At 37.1% G+C, this 12,074-nt stretch overlaps 2 protein-coding genes across 2 annotated transcripts; both read left to right on the plus strand.

Moving 5' to 3' along the window:
• Window positions 1–104: 104 nt before the first annotated feature.
• Window positions 105–8,769, plus strand: LOC128674764 (zinc finger protein Xfin-like). Its single transcript, XM_053753645.1, has 10 exons — window positions 105–618; window positions 1,129–2,383; window positions 2,468–2,692; window positions 3,489–3,655; window positions 3,768–3,927; window positions 4,405–4,598; window positions 5,328–5,428; window positions 6,329–6,439; window positions 7,064–7,218; window positions 7,719–8,769. The coding sequence occupies exons 1-10, from the start codon at window positions 236–238 to the stop codon at window positions 8,082–8,084; spliced, it is 3,117 nt and encodes a 1,038-aa protein (XP_053609620.1). The 5' UTR covers window positions 105–235; the 3' UTR covers window positions 8,085–8,769.
• Window positions 8,770–9,565: 796 nt separating this feature from the next.
• Window positions 9,566–11,116, plus strand: LOC128674765 (lipase 3-like). The gene has a single exon (XM_053753646.2). The coding sequence runs from the start codon at window positions 9,627–9,629 to the stop codon at window positions 10,956–10,958; it is 1,332 nt and encodes a 443-aa protein (XP_053609621.1). The 5' UTR covers window positions 9,566–9,626; the 3' UTR covers window positions 10,959–11,116.
• Window positions 11,117–12,074: the final 958 nt, after the last annotated feature.

Genomic DNA, 12,074 nt, shown 5'->3' on the forward strand with positions numbered 1-12,074 from the left:
TCTATGATTGTTACCTATGTTGTAAGTGTTGGTACTACTGAAGGAAGTGAATGTCAGCTGTCAAACTTTGATATTTGACATTTAGGACTAGGTACCTACGTCACGTCAAAACGTATACCTACTATAGCTATCTAGCTATTATACGTACATTAACAACCAAACATTAATCAGATTATTCAATCGATAGAGAATTTGATTCTTGTTGACATTTTTTGATTGTAATCAAAACAAATAAATGGCTTCTGATAATTCCGATGATGAACCTCTTTCAACATTAGCAACAAAGACATCGATCCGAAAAAAAACCAACGAAGAAGTACCTATAACTTCAGATGCGAATGATGATGAATACTTACCAAAGAAAAAAAAGAAAAAGAAGAATAAAAAGGCCAATACTCAGCCAAAAATTTCGTTAACTATAAAGATCAGAGGGAAAGGTAGAACACAACATTTGCCCAAGGTTGTAGAGCGTCCTACAGATGTCTGGTTATATCTTAAAGATTTGAATCCAGCTGGACCATTCAGTTGCTTGCTGTGCTCGGAGTGGTTTATAAACAGGACAAAAATGATTGTGCACTACGTATTGAATCACAAAAAAGATTTTTGTGGTATTTGCAGGTGAGCATTAGCACTTATTCAGGCTGGGCATAACAGTCTCCTTCACCCAGTTCTGTATTCTCTTTAATTTTAATGAGAGATTATTATGGCGCCGGCAGCAGGGTGCACCCTGCTGCCTTGAAAGTACACAGAAAACAAAAAATATTTTTTACCCTGACTCATCAGCATGGAAGTAATGTTTTTCATGTGTATAGTATATATTAAATATGTCCATTTTGGTAGTACATTCTACAGCTTTATACCTGTCACTGTTAAACAGATCATAAAAAAGGACTGCTATGTTTAGGTTTTTATATTGGTTAACAATATATATAGTACCTCCTGTATTTTTTTGCTGTAACGTGGAAATTATCTTAATTCCTGACTTCTTCTTCTTCTTCTTTCTACTTTAATCTGTATTTCTAACTATACTTTTGTGTATAATAGTGTCCTTTTATGACATATATATTGTAGTACCTATATTAATGTGCAATTATCAGATTGAAACTTTTTAAACATATATTTTTTTAGATATTTTGTACCAGATAGGGAGGCATGGTTGAAGCACATAAAATTCCATGTACCATGGCCTTGTTCTCAATGTGTAGAGAACTTTCAAACAGAAGATGAAGTGCGTCTACATCTCAGTGGGGCTCACAAGTTGGTTCATTGCCGTCTCTGCCACTTCAGAATGCCTGATGATGACCAGTATAATATGCATCTACTCCAAAAGCACAATGTGACAAATGTGAACAGTAAAGATGAAGAACAATTGTGGGAATTAGAGTCTGAAGGTGATACTATGTTTCTATGTTTGCTCTGTTCAAAGTCCAATAACCCAGCTCAATCATTCTTTAGCCACTATATGGGCTTTCACCATTTTACATTGAAATGCTTTACAAGGATTATCTCCGGTCGGGATCCTCCGTTTGCCGTATTTGGAGCACAGGTCAGCTCTCATTTTATTGAAAATCAGTTGAAAAACCAAGTTCGCTTTGGATATGTTGAGTTGGAAAATAAACAAGGCGAAATACCTGAAATTGAAAGTGGTGATGCTCAGGCTTTGTTATCGGCTCTTATACCAGAAATCAAACAAGAAGTTGGAAGTGATGATGACAAAGAAGCTGTTGATGAGATAAGTAAAGAAAATGAAGAAATAGATGAACAACGCAATGAGATTTTGAAGGCTTATAAAGGTGATGAAGATTTTGACATAACTTTAGTTGAATTGATCATAATGGAAAAGAGTTATGTTGAATATCTCAACCATACATTGCTTGACATCAATGCTAATGTAGTGCCGGAAGTGTCAGATATAGAATATGAGTCCGTGAAGGCGGAGTTCCCTTCTGAAGTGTCATGTGGACTCTGTGGCACTAGACATAATACACCACACACATTCACGGCACATATGACTAAAATGCATTTGATGAAGTCATTGCCAGTTTATTGTTGTAGAGTGTGTGCGACAACCTTTGATTGTAAGAATGAGCTTGAATCTCACATAAATGAGGAGCTGGGTGAATTTGATGATTTGTGGATCTGTCAGTTTTGTGATAAGGAGTTTGATAACAGGGAGTCGACGAGACGGCACTTGAATGAGCATTCTGAGGAGTTGGAGTTTGACAATTGCTTCAGCCCGCACTTGGGCTTCAAGTGTAGATATTGCCCGATGTTGTTTTGGAATGAGCCTGATAGGGAGGCCCATCAAATGGACATCCACTTTGAGAAACATAAAGAGGATTATTACAAATGCCAAATTTGTTCCGAACTATTCAGCGACAAGGTATTTCTATTTGTGTATTGTATTATTTTGTAGAAAATATTGTGAAAATGATTGTGTGCTAATCATTTCTTTTCTCATTTAAAGGTGTTCTTCGTTCATCATTTCTTCGAGAAACACCATAGCACAGAAACTGAGCCGCCCACCTTTCTTCTGAAGTGCTGTCGGTGTTGCCTGGTGTTGACCTCTCTGGATGAGATGCGGAGCCATTTTACTGATAATCATCCGGAGGCAAGGAAGATATACTGCTCCTTTGATGCCTGCTTGTACAAACCTCTGAGTCACATGAAATCTTTTAAACTGCATTTAAAGGTCTGTATTACATTTCACATGTGACTTCACATGGTTGTAATATTATACATGTTAAACCTTTCTCTTGATAACTCTCTCTCATGATATCTATTAAAAAACTTTTATTTCTATTAGTAGTAGTTTGAAAGATCCAAGCATATTTATTTATTTATTTTATTTTATTCGGAGAATATACAGTCTTAAATAACAAGAAAAGAAACTAAATAGAAACTATTGACCAATTACATATTCTCGCATGTTAAATGCTAAGAAGCTTGTCTGATACAACTATCAAAAAAATTTAAAAGAAAAATCCAACAAAGGTATTAGAAAAATTAAGACAAAAACAAAAAGGTCGTAACGAAACATAAACTTCAAAACTAAGAGCCATTCAACCATGCCTTGGATACAAAATTAATAAACTTCCTTGGGTTCGAATTGAACAAATCAAGCTCGGAGCATGCAGCCAGTCTGCAGTCAGTAACTATTTTGCCTATAGTTACAAGCACAAAAAGGTACAGTTAGAAATGCAGGTACTCGTACATTGGGACAAGCGGGATGTGACTTACTATGCAATGTTATGATGTATAGACTAAGTACAAAATACACTTTCACATTTTTTAAAGCTAATAATTATATTTGCCTTTCATCGCCATTGGTCAAGTAGTCTCTAAATATATCACCAATTATAGTTCTTTAAAAAATTTACAAGAAATTATTTGGTTTATGTTAAGTCAGCCATAGTGTGGAATATGATAGCCTCCCTGATGCGGAGACTGCATTCTGTCCGAAATAAAGTATTATATATTTATAACAGCTGGTCCACGCCCCCAGCAACCGAGTGGACCGCAGGATCAACTGCGCGATTTGTTCGCGCGAATTCTCAAGTTCGCGCGCGTGCAGCACTCACATGGCGCAGGCGCACGGCCCCGGAAAGTTCCGATGTAAACTGTGCAGAGAACTGTTACACACCAATGATGAGAGGTCGGTCTACTTTTATAGGTCTTTCTGTAGTTTAGACAGATAGAAGTCGCGTTTCGACTAAACTTTCGATGTCTCTTCAACTGGTTTATAATATCCAACGTTTATATTACAGAAAGCTTCACTACCTTCTGCGTCATCCCGGCCGTCATCCGTTTGAGTGTAAAGAGTGCGGCAAGTCCTTCCAGTACAAATCCTCACTGTACATGCATCGGCAGGACCACGTGAAGAACAAACAGATATATAAGTGTGAAGAGTGCGGGAAGACTTTCTTGGTGAGTTCAATGACTGGTCTCTTTCTTTATTTTACTGATTTCTCTGTATGTGTTTTATTCGTGCAATAAAGATTTTACAAACATACCAGCAAACTGGTCCTCGTACAGTGCTAGGAGAGCGCCAAATCCTTCCAGTACAAGTCTCACCTCAGGACCTTTATAATATACACGATTTTCAGAAGAAACCCGATGTGTTTCGTATAACACTCCATCATGTTGCGTCGCGAACGAAAATATAATTGTCACTACTCTCTCATCTGCATGTTTCTGCTTTCGTTCGGAGTTGTGAAGCCGCGAAGCCGGGATCAGCATAATATAATTGTAATTACTACCCACGCTAAATCAGACCTTGTTCCACACAGAAAATAGACTCCTTATACGTTTTACGATAACGTTTCGTTCAACGCTCCGAAATATTTTGTAACGAACGGTATTAGTTACAAATATCCACGCTAAATTAAACCTTATTCCTTTCAGAAAAAGGACTCGTTCCGCGAGCATCAAATGATCCACGAAGGGCCGCGCCACGCGTGCTCCTACTGCCCGATGCGTTTCGTTCAGCGCTCCAACATGTTGCGTCACGAGCGAAGACATACGGGAGAGAGGCCTTATGCGTGTCCGCATTGCCCACGCACCTTTGCTGATAAAGGAGCGTGTACTTCGCATGCCAGGTATGCGTCGAAAGTTCTCAGGTTCAGATCCTACTCGTACCACGTGAGTTTGTACGTTAATAAGGAAGCAAGTGGTGGTCTATGAAAATTATTACAGTCTGTCAAGAAATTGAAGAAAAATGATTTTCGAGTCATTGCAATGTCAAATAGAATGGTCAAAATTGGTTGATATTGGTCATTTATTTTTTTTACATTCTTGACCTTGTATACTTGAATCAAATTTGTGGCAAGAGTAAGGTTCGAACTTGAGACCTTTCGGTTCACAGTCTTAACCGTTGGACCACGTCAATACAATTCATCTATATTCTATACCAATATAAAATGAAATCATATGTTTAAAACGATTCTAAACCTCCAAGACCAGTTTTGATGAAATTCACCCCGGATGAAATCGTCGGTGGCCGTTAGTACATGATAATTTTGTCGAAGACAACGTTGTGAATATTTGTACATCACTGAATTTGACGACCTCGGTGGCGCAGTGGTAAAGTGCTTACCTCTGAACCGAGAGGTCCCAAATTCGATCCCCGGTCAGTTCATGATGGAAAATGATCTTTTTCTGATTGGCCCGGGTCTTATTCTTATATATATATATATGTGTATTTGTTATAAAATATAGTATCGTTGAGTTAGTATCCCGTAACACAAGTCTCGAACTTACTTTGGGACTAGCTCAATCTGTGTGATTGGTCCTAAGATGTTTATTTATTATTTGTATATTATTTCCAGAACCCACTCGAGAGAAACATCTTACGGCTGCCTGTACTGCGGACAGACGTTCGTGCAGAAATCCAAATTAACTTACCACATCAGGAAACATACGGGAGAAAGTGAGTATCCCATATTAATTGTATACCTCTAAAGTGTTTATGTAAGAAACAATAATGGTAAGCCTTTCTGGCATGATAGGGACCAACTTTGTTAATGAGTTTCTTTCGGCGTTTCTTCTCAGCAGCGGTCCTTCTGAAATGCCAGTAGTTTGTAGCTTTTTGAGAAATTACTATATAATATAAAATTTGACGTGAAAAAGTGCAGTGAAGGCCTGATTTCTATAAATGATATGATTTGAATTTCAATATATTAAGTTCTTCCGTAGCCTGTGTATAAAATGAAATGTATAAATTGCATTCACATAATGAAACACGATAAACAAATGTCAACAAATGATCAATTTGTAGTAACATTTGGTATATTTTTTTGTTCTCATTAAAGTATAATCAAAACGCATTTTGGCTGCGGCATTTGTGACGTCACTTGTGCCCACTGTCATACAAGCCCCATATAATGTTTTGTTATTGACACATAGAAAAAAGTGTCGTGATTTGATTTGATGAAAATTACACCCTATTATCCCTCATCAGTAGCCAGGTTTTAATGCAGCTTTGTATAACAATTTATATATACAAGTTATATGTAAATGTTCTATTCCACGTGGTTAGCTAGCTTGTTGTCTTCAGTTTCTTTTTAACCCCCGACGCAAAAAGAGGGGTGTATAAGTTTAACGTATCTGTCTGTGTCATCGTAGCTCCCAAACGAATGAACCGATTTTCGTTTAGTTTTTCTTGTGTCATATATAGGTAACTTTATCCCGAGTGTTCTTAGCGATGTTTCATGAAAATCGGTTCAGTCGTTCAAAAGTTGTAGCGAAATGAATATTGAAAGTCGGGGGGTTTGTAATTTGTCTAACAAATAATTTTATATTTTATCACCAATAATATTGTCTTCGTCAGATCTAGAGACGTGTCCGATCTGCTCAAAGCATTTCACAAGCGGGTGTTCGCTGCGGGAACACATGAAGATCCACGACGCCAAGAAAGATTCCGTCAAGTGTCCCTTGTGTGGTGAGTAACGTGGAATTCTTTGTTGGTTCTCAGAGCGTTTCGACTGCTGCGGCCGCGCTGTCATTACGATCCGTCAATTTTCCTGAAGAAAGAATCATTTCCAAAATCAATCGTTCATAAAATTTACATTACCACAGTACAGATTAATTATTTTAAAGTCAGTAAGATTAAATATTGTCTTTGTTAAAATTTGAATAATTGTAATGACAGCGCGTGCGCAACGTTCGTAACGCTCTAAGAATCATCCCTTTATAGTTTTCTTGGAGATATTAGTTATTCCTATTTGAGATTGAATTACAATTGTGTTTAACAAATGCTGAATAGGGCTAACTGGCAAATAACTTGAGGCAGACTTATTAAGCAGTTAGTTTATCTGTCAGACTAAAATTTGATTATTATATAACATTGTTATATATACGGTTATGATGTCAAGTTTAACACTTTCACCGCGAAACTCAGTTGTTGTCTGAAAAAAATACCTACAACAAATAGTGATGTCCAACACTTAAATGCAACACTTTACAAGCAGTGGATTTTCCGATATATACGACGCTCGACGTTTGCGGTGAAAGGGTTAAATAGATGAATACAAAGATCGATTTCACCCTCTGCCGTCGATCGCAGACAAGCACTACAGCGACTCGCGCTACATGCTGCGGCACCTGCGCACGAGCCACACTCGCGCGCAGCATTCGTGTCCGATTTGCGCGAAGTTCTTCGCGACCAGCACCGCGCTCAAGTACCACGTCATCACACACAGCGAACGTGACACGTTCAAGGTAATGCCGTCATGTTCGCAAAGTGTCATCGTGAATGATCACTTTCGCATAATGTCATCTTCTTTAAATGTAATTTTCGCAAAATGTCGCTTCAAAAAATGTTAATTTCATATGTCAATTAATTTCAAGCTACCTAATCCTAACTTTAGTATCCTAACTAATATTATAAATGCGAAAGTAAGTTTGTTACCTCTTCACGCTCTAACTACTCAACTAATTTTGTTGAAATTTTGCATACATAGTTTGAAGTTTGGAGAAGGATATAGCGTATCATATTCTTTCATCCCGGACAAATAACTGCTCCCGTGGGAAATTTACGCGGGCGAAGCCGCGGGCAAAGGCTAGTACATAACACCCCTGATTAATTATAGACGTACAGTTGTTTGACGGTCTTAAGGCGAAACAGGCGTAACATGAAATGCCTGATTTTGTATCAGTGTAAATTTATTTTATCTGCCAAAAGTTACAGCTTTTATATAACTAACTCAATATTGTTACAGTGCAAAATATGCCCTAAAACGTACGCAGTAAAGAAGTCAATCGTAAAGCACTTACGCAAGCGACACGGCTTGAGGGATACTGAGGTCAGTCTCAAAGAGTATTATGAAAGATTAGACCCTAGGGAGTGCAATTTGGGCCTTGACGAAGAAGAAATGACTAGAATCTTTGGGCCCTCTAAAAATAAACATCAACTAATAATACCTGATGTAAATAATGATAATGGAGACGGCGCTGGAGAGAAATCCCATGAGGTGATGATAAAGAACGAACCTCTAAGCGGAGATGAGGAGGAACTGCCTATACCTACAGATTTTGTGACGGTTAAGATTGAACCGCATCCGTTGTTTGATGCCGAGGAAAAGTGAAATATGATAGAAAAGTTTTTTTAGCCAAAAATAGCTTTTAGGGTTTTTCTATTAATATGCCTCTGTCTGTCGCTCCATCTGAAACCACTTCTGTCGAACGGTAAGACGCTTGTAAATCTTACAGAATTATTTTGATTACAACTGTTATAAGTATAAAATTAAATGCTAAGATTTAAAAAAGTTTATAACTATACCATCTATAAAAAGAAAAAACCAACAAACACCCAGTGTTGCTATGTGTGTATGTTTATTTTCCTACTCTTTGTAGATAATAGTATATCTACAAAGAATTAAGGCCAAGTCTAGCCATTCGATTTTTACGAAATAGGTATTTAGAAAAACACATGCTATTGCTATAAGTTTCAATCAAAGAAATAACGATTTACAGTTGCCGATAAATTTATCTGATCTGTTGGAAATTAAATAAATTAAATAAACAAAACCATGTATTTTAACTTGTCAATAATATTCAAAAACCATTAAGATCGAATAATATTTAGACGATCGATCTTAATTCTTTAAAATATGTAAAATATTTCAACGTTTATAAAAGCAGTTTTATATAATAATACCCGAACTTATGCATATGGATGATAGTATTACGTACGCATAGTGTTAATTAGTTGATAATATTTAAGTAATTACTTGTATCCAGTTGTTCAAATACAGAAATAACAAAACGGAACTCCACGCTTTTCATTATAATGTTAAATGCAAGGGTATATCTATAGAATTGTAATTCCGTATGCGAATAAATTAAAAATAAATTTGCGAAAAGCACAAGTACCTACTAAGAATTTTCTATATTATTTATTGTTATACTTTTAGATAACATTTTATATTACCTTTGGGATAAAATGTTACCCTACGCGGGTTAAGTCCGTCTTTGTCTATATAACCCCCCTGTCCGTGGCATCACAGCCAAACGACTGAACCGATTTTGATGTATTATTTTTGTTATTTGGAATGTAAGTTTATTTTAGTGTGTTCTTAGCTATATTTTCGAAATGTGTATTCAGCCGTTTGAGTCGGGGGTAACTTAAATGCTTTTTATTTATCTTTCTTGTTTAAATACGTGTTTTACTAATTTTAACAATAAAGTTATTACAAACAAACTTATGTTCAGTCACTAACTAAATACATTTAACTATTATTTTTTGGCAAAGGATAATGCTCTTATATTTATGAATAAAAATTAAACATTTAAATTTTAAAATGAAATGTTGTGTTCAATTATGAATAAATAAGGCCGGTGAACACTGTCTGTTTGTTATGTACGGAACTATGATGCATAGAATGCGTACATACATAAGGGCGTGTATACGCGGCTTAGAAACCCCCGTGTTGGTACTTATATATCAAAATTACTTTGAACCTATATTGACAGCAAAGTTAATTAAATATATGGTTATGTGAACAACGCCTTATTAATTTCAATACTATGTATCTACTTACTCACCTCGTATTTAAAGATACCATGTGTTTCGTGCTTTATCTTATTCTTAAATAGTGCGTGTTTGGTAGCACTAGCACTTCCGAATAATGGGTGAGCATTGGCATTTGAAATACTTTTTAATTGCTATTATTTTAAAGTATAGCAATGGATATAGAGATGGATGTAACCGGTTCGTTGCTAAAAATGTGGGTTCACTCAACGCTACCTTCCTGAGCTCTTTGATAGACCCAATTAAAGATAAGATTCCAGTTTTCAACGAGAAGACGGTACCGAATCTTCCTGAAATAATAGACGACTTCAACGAGGGAACCAGTAGCGAAGATATATTTCTCAATATCACGCAGATTTTGACGAAATATGGATATGAATCGGAGCAACATACTGTGCAAACTAGTGATGGCTATCTGTTAGATATCTTCCGTATTCCGGGTAAGGGTCCCGTCGTGTTTATAATGCATGGGATATTGTGTAGTTCCGATTCATTCACCTCCACTGGCCCTGCGATAGGGTTGCCTTACCTGCTAGCGGACCTCGGGTACGACGTGTGGATCGGCAACGCCCGCGGCACTGAGCACGGCCGGCGACACGTCACCCTCTCCCCAGACTGCAAAGAGTTCTGGCAATTCTCCTGGGACGAAATAGGAAGGTATGATGTACCCGCTTCCATAGACTACATATTGGATAAAACGAAACAGAAAAAACTGGCTTACATCGGCCATTCTCAAGGCACGACGACATACTTCGTGATGACTTCCGAATTTCCAGAATATAATAATAAAATATCGGTAATGATAGCCCTGTCGCCAGTATCGTACCTAAGTCACACGCAGAATCCTATACTGCCCTTATTATCTAGGCCGATAGCTGTCGAAGATGCGCTGTTGTCAGCCATCGGTTTGTACGAATTTTTCCCACGTAACCCACTCACGTCTGCTCTGACAACCATAGCGTGCGGGACAGAGGTGACGGCGACTATATTCTGCAACAATCTGGCGTTTCTTTTTGTTGGAGCAGATTATGGTCAAATTAACGCTCGAATCTTGCCGGCGTTCTACGGACATTATCCGGCGGGATGCGGCACGCTGCAATTAATACATTTCGCTCAATTAATTAATACTGGGAGATTTTGCCAAATGGATCACGGCACGTTTGAGAATTTAGCTAGATATGGCACTGCGCGACCACCAGATTATCGTCTGGAGAAAATAACCAGTAAAATTGTAGTTTTCACCTCTGACAACGATGTTATCTTTTCTGCGCCTGCGGATAGGGAGAAGCTCATCGCCAGGCTGCCAAATGTTGTGGAACAATACAGAGTGCCATACGCTAAGTTTGCGCACATGGACTACCTCTTCGCAAGGGATGTAAGGGAACTAGCTTATGATAAAATAGTGGAAGTGTTATCTGACTATGCCTAGTGATTTTATCGCCGCTGTCTTCGATATAGTTATATATGTCTATATACTTATAAAGTTATACTATACATAAACCTATGCCTAGTGATTTTATCGCTGTTTTCGATATAGTTATATATGTATATATAGGTACTTATAAAATTATACTATACATAAACGTGTTCATTATTTTCTTATGTCCACTATTTGCACATCCTATAAGCCATCTAGGTATACTAAATAACCACCTATGCAAGTTGTAAGATGCCTGTTTTATGTGGTTCTTTCAAACATATACAGCCGTAATTTTCATATTAGGTACTTCATAGGTATTAGTTTTTCTTTTTGAATTGGTACATGGGGTCCTAATTTGTGCATGAAGCTATAGCTAAGACTAGCCAGTGTTACCAGGAGCTTTTTGAACCATATTGCTATCTCTTTCATCGGTAGTCTCTTATTTATTGCGAAGTATATACATACATACACTGTAGGTATAGTTATAAAGATTTATAACTAGTACACCGTTACCTCCACTTCTTGCGCGCTGAATGGTACAGGTACAAATATACCATTTAGTGCGCAAGAAGGGGAGGTTTGGCTACCGAGGTTTGGAGGTTTGGAGGTTTGGTTTGGGATGATAGGGATACCCGTATTTTGGATCAAAAAGTTTTTGGAAGTACCTACTCATGAGTTCATTCAGTCTCCCGTGGGAATTTCGGGATAAAAAGTACCTGCCCTACATGCCTATGTGTTATGACAGGTTCTGTCCAATAGATTTTGCGTGAAAGAATAACAAAACGTACATTGTATGTAGGTATGTTTGTTACTCTTTCAGGATATATGATCAGTGTATATCCTCACAAACTTTCGCATTTATAATACTAGTAGGATATACTTACCCTATCTGATGTAACTACATTTTTAATACTTAGATACATTTCATCACTAAATAAATGTATGTACTGTACCTACCTACTTATATAATTTAATAACAATGAACGCCGTATCAAATGTGAGGTTGGATATAAATTGTAGCAGTAAGAATATAGGTATTGAAATAAAATATAGGTACTTACTGTTTATATATAATATCATTGGGTACTTATAATATATCGTATAGAAAAAAAATGTTATGTATAT

Source organism: Plodia interpunctella, chromosome 13, assembly GCF_027563975.2.
Source record: "Plodia interpunctella isolate USDA-ARS_2022_Savannah chromosome 13, ilPloInte3.2, whole genome shotgun sequence".
Taxonomy (NCBI): Eukaryota; Metazoa; Arthropoda; class Insecta; order Lepidoptera; family Pyralidae; genus Plodia; species Plodia interpunctella.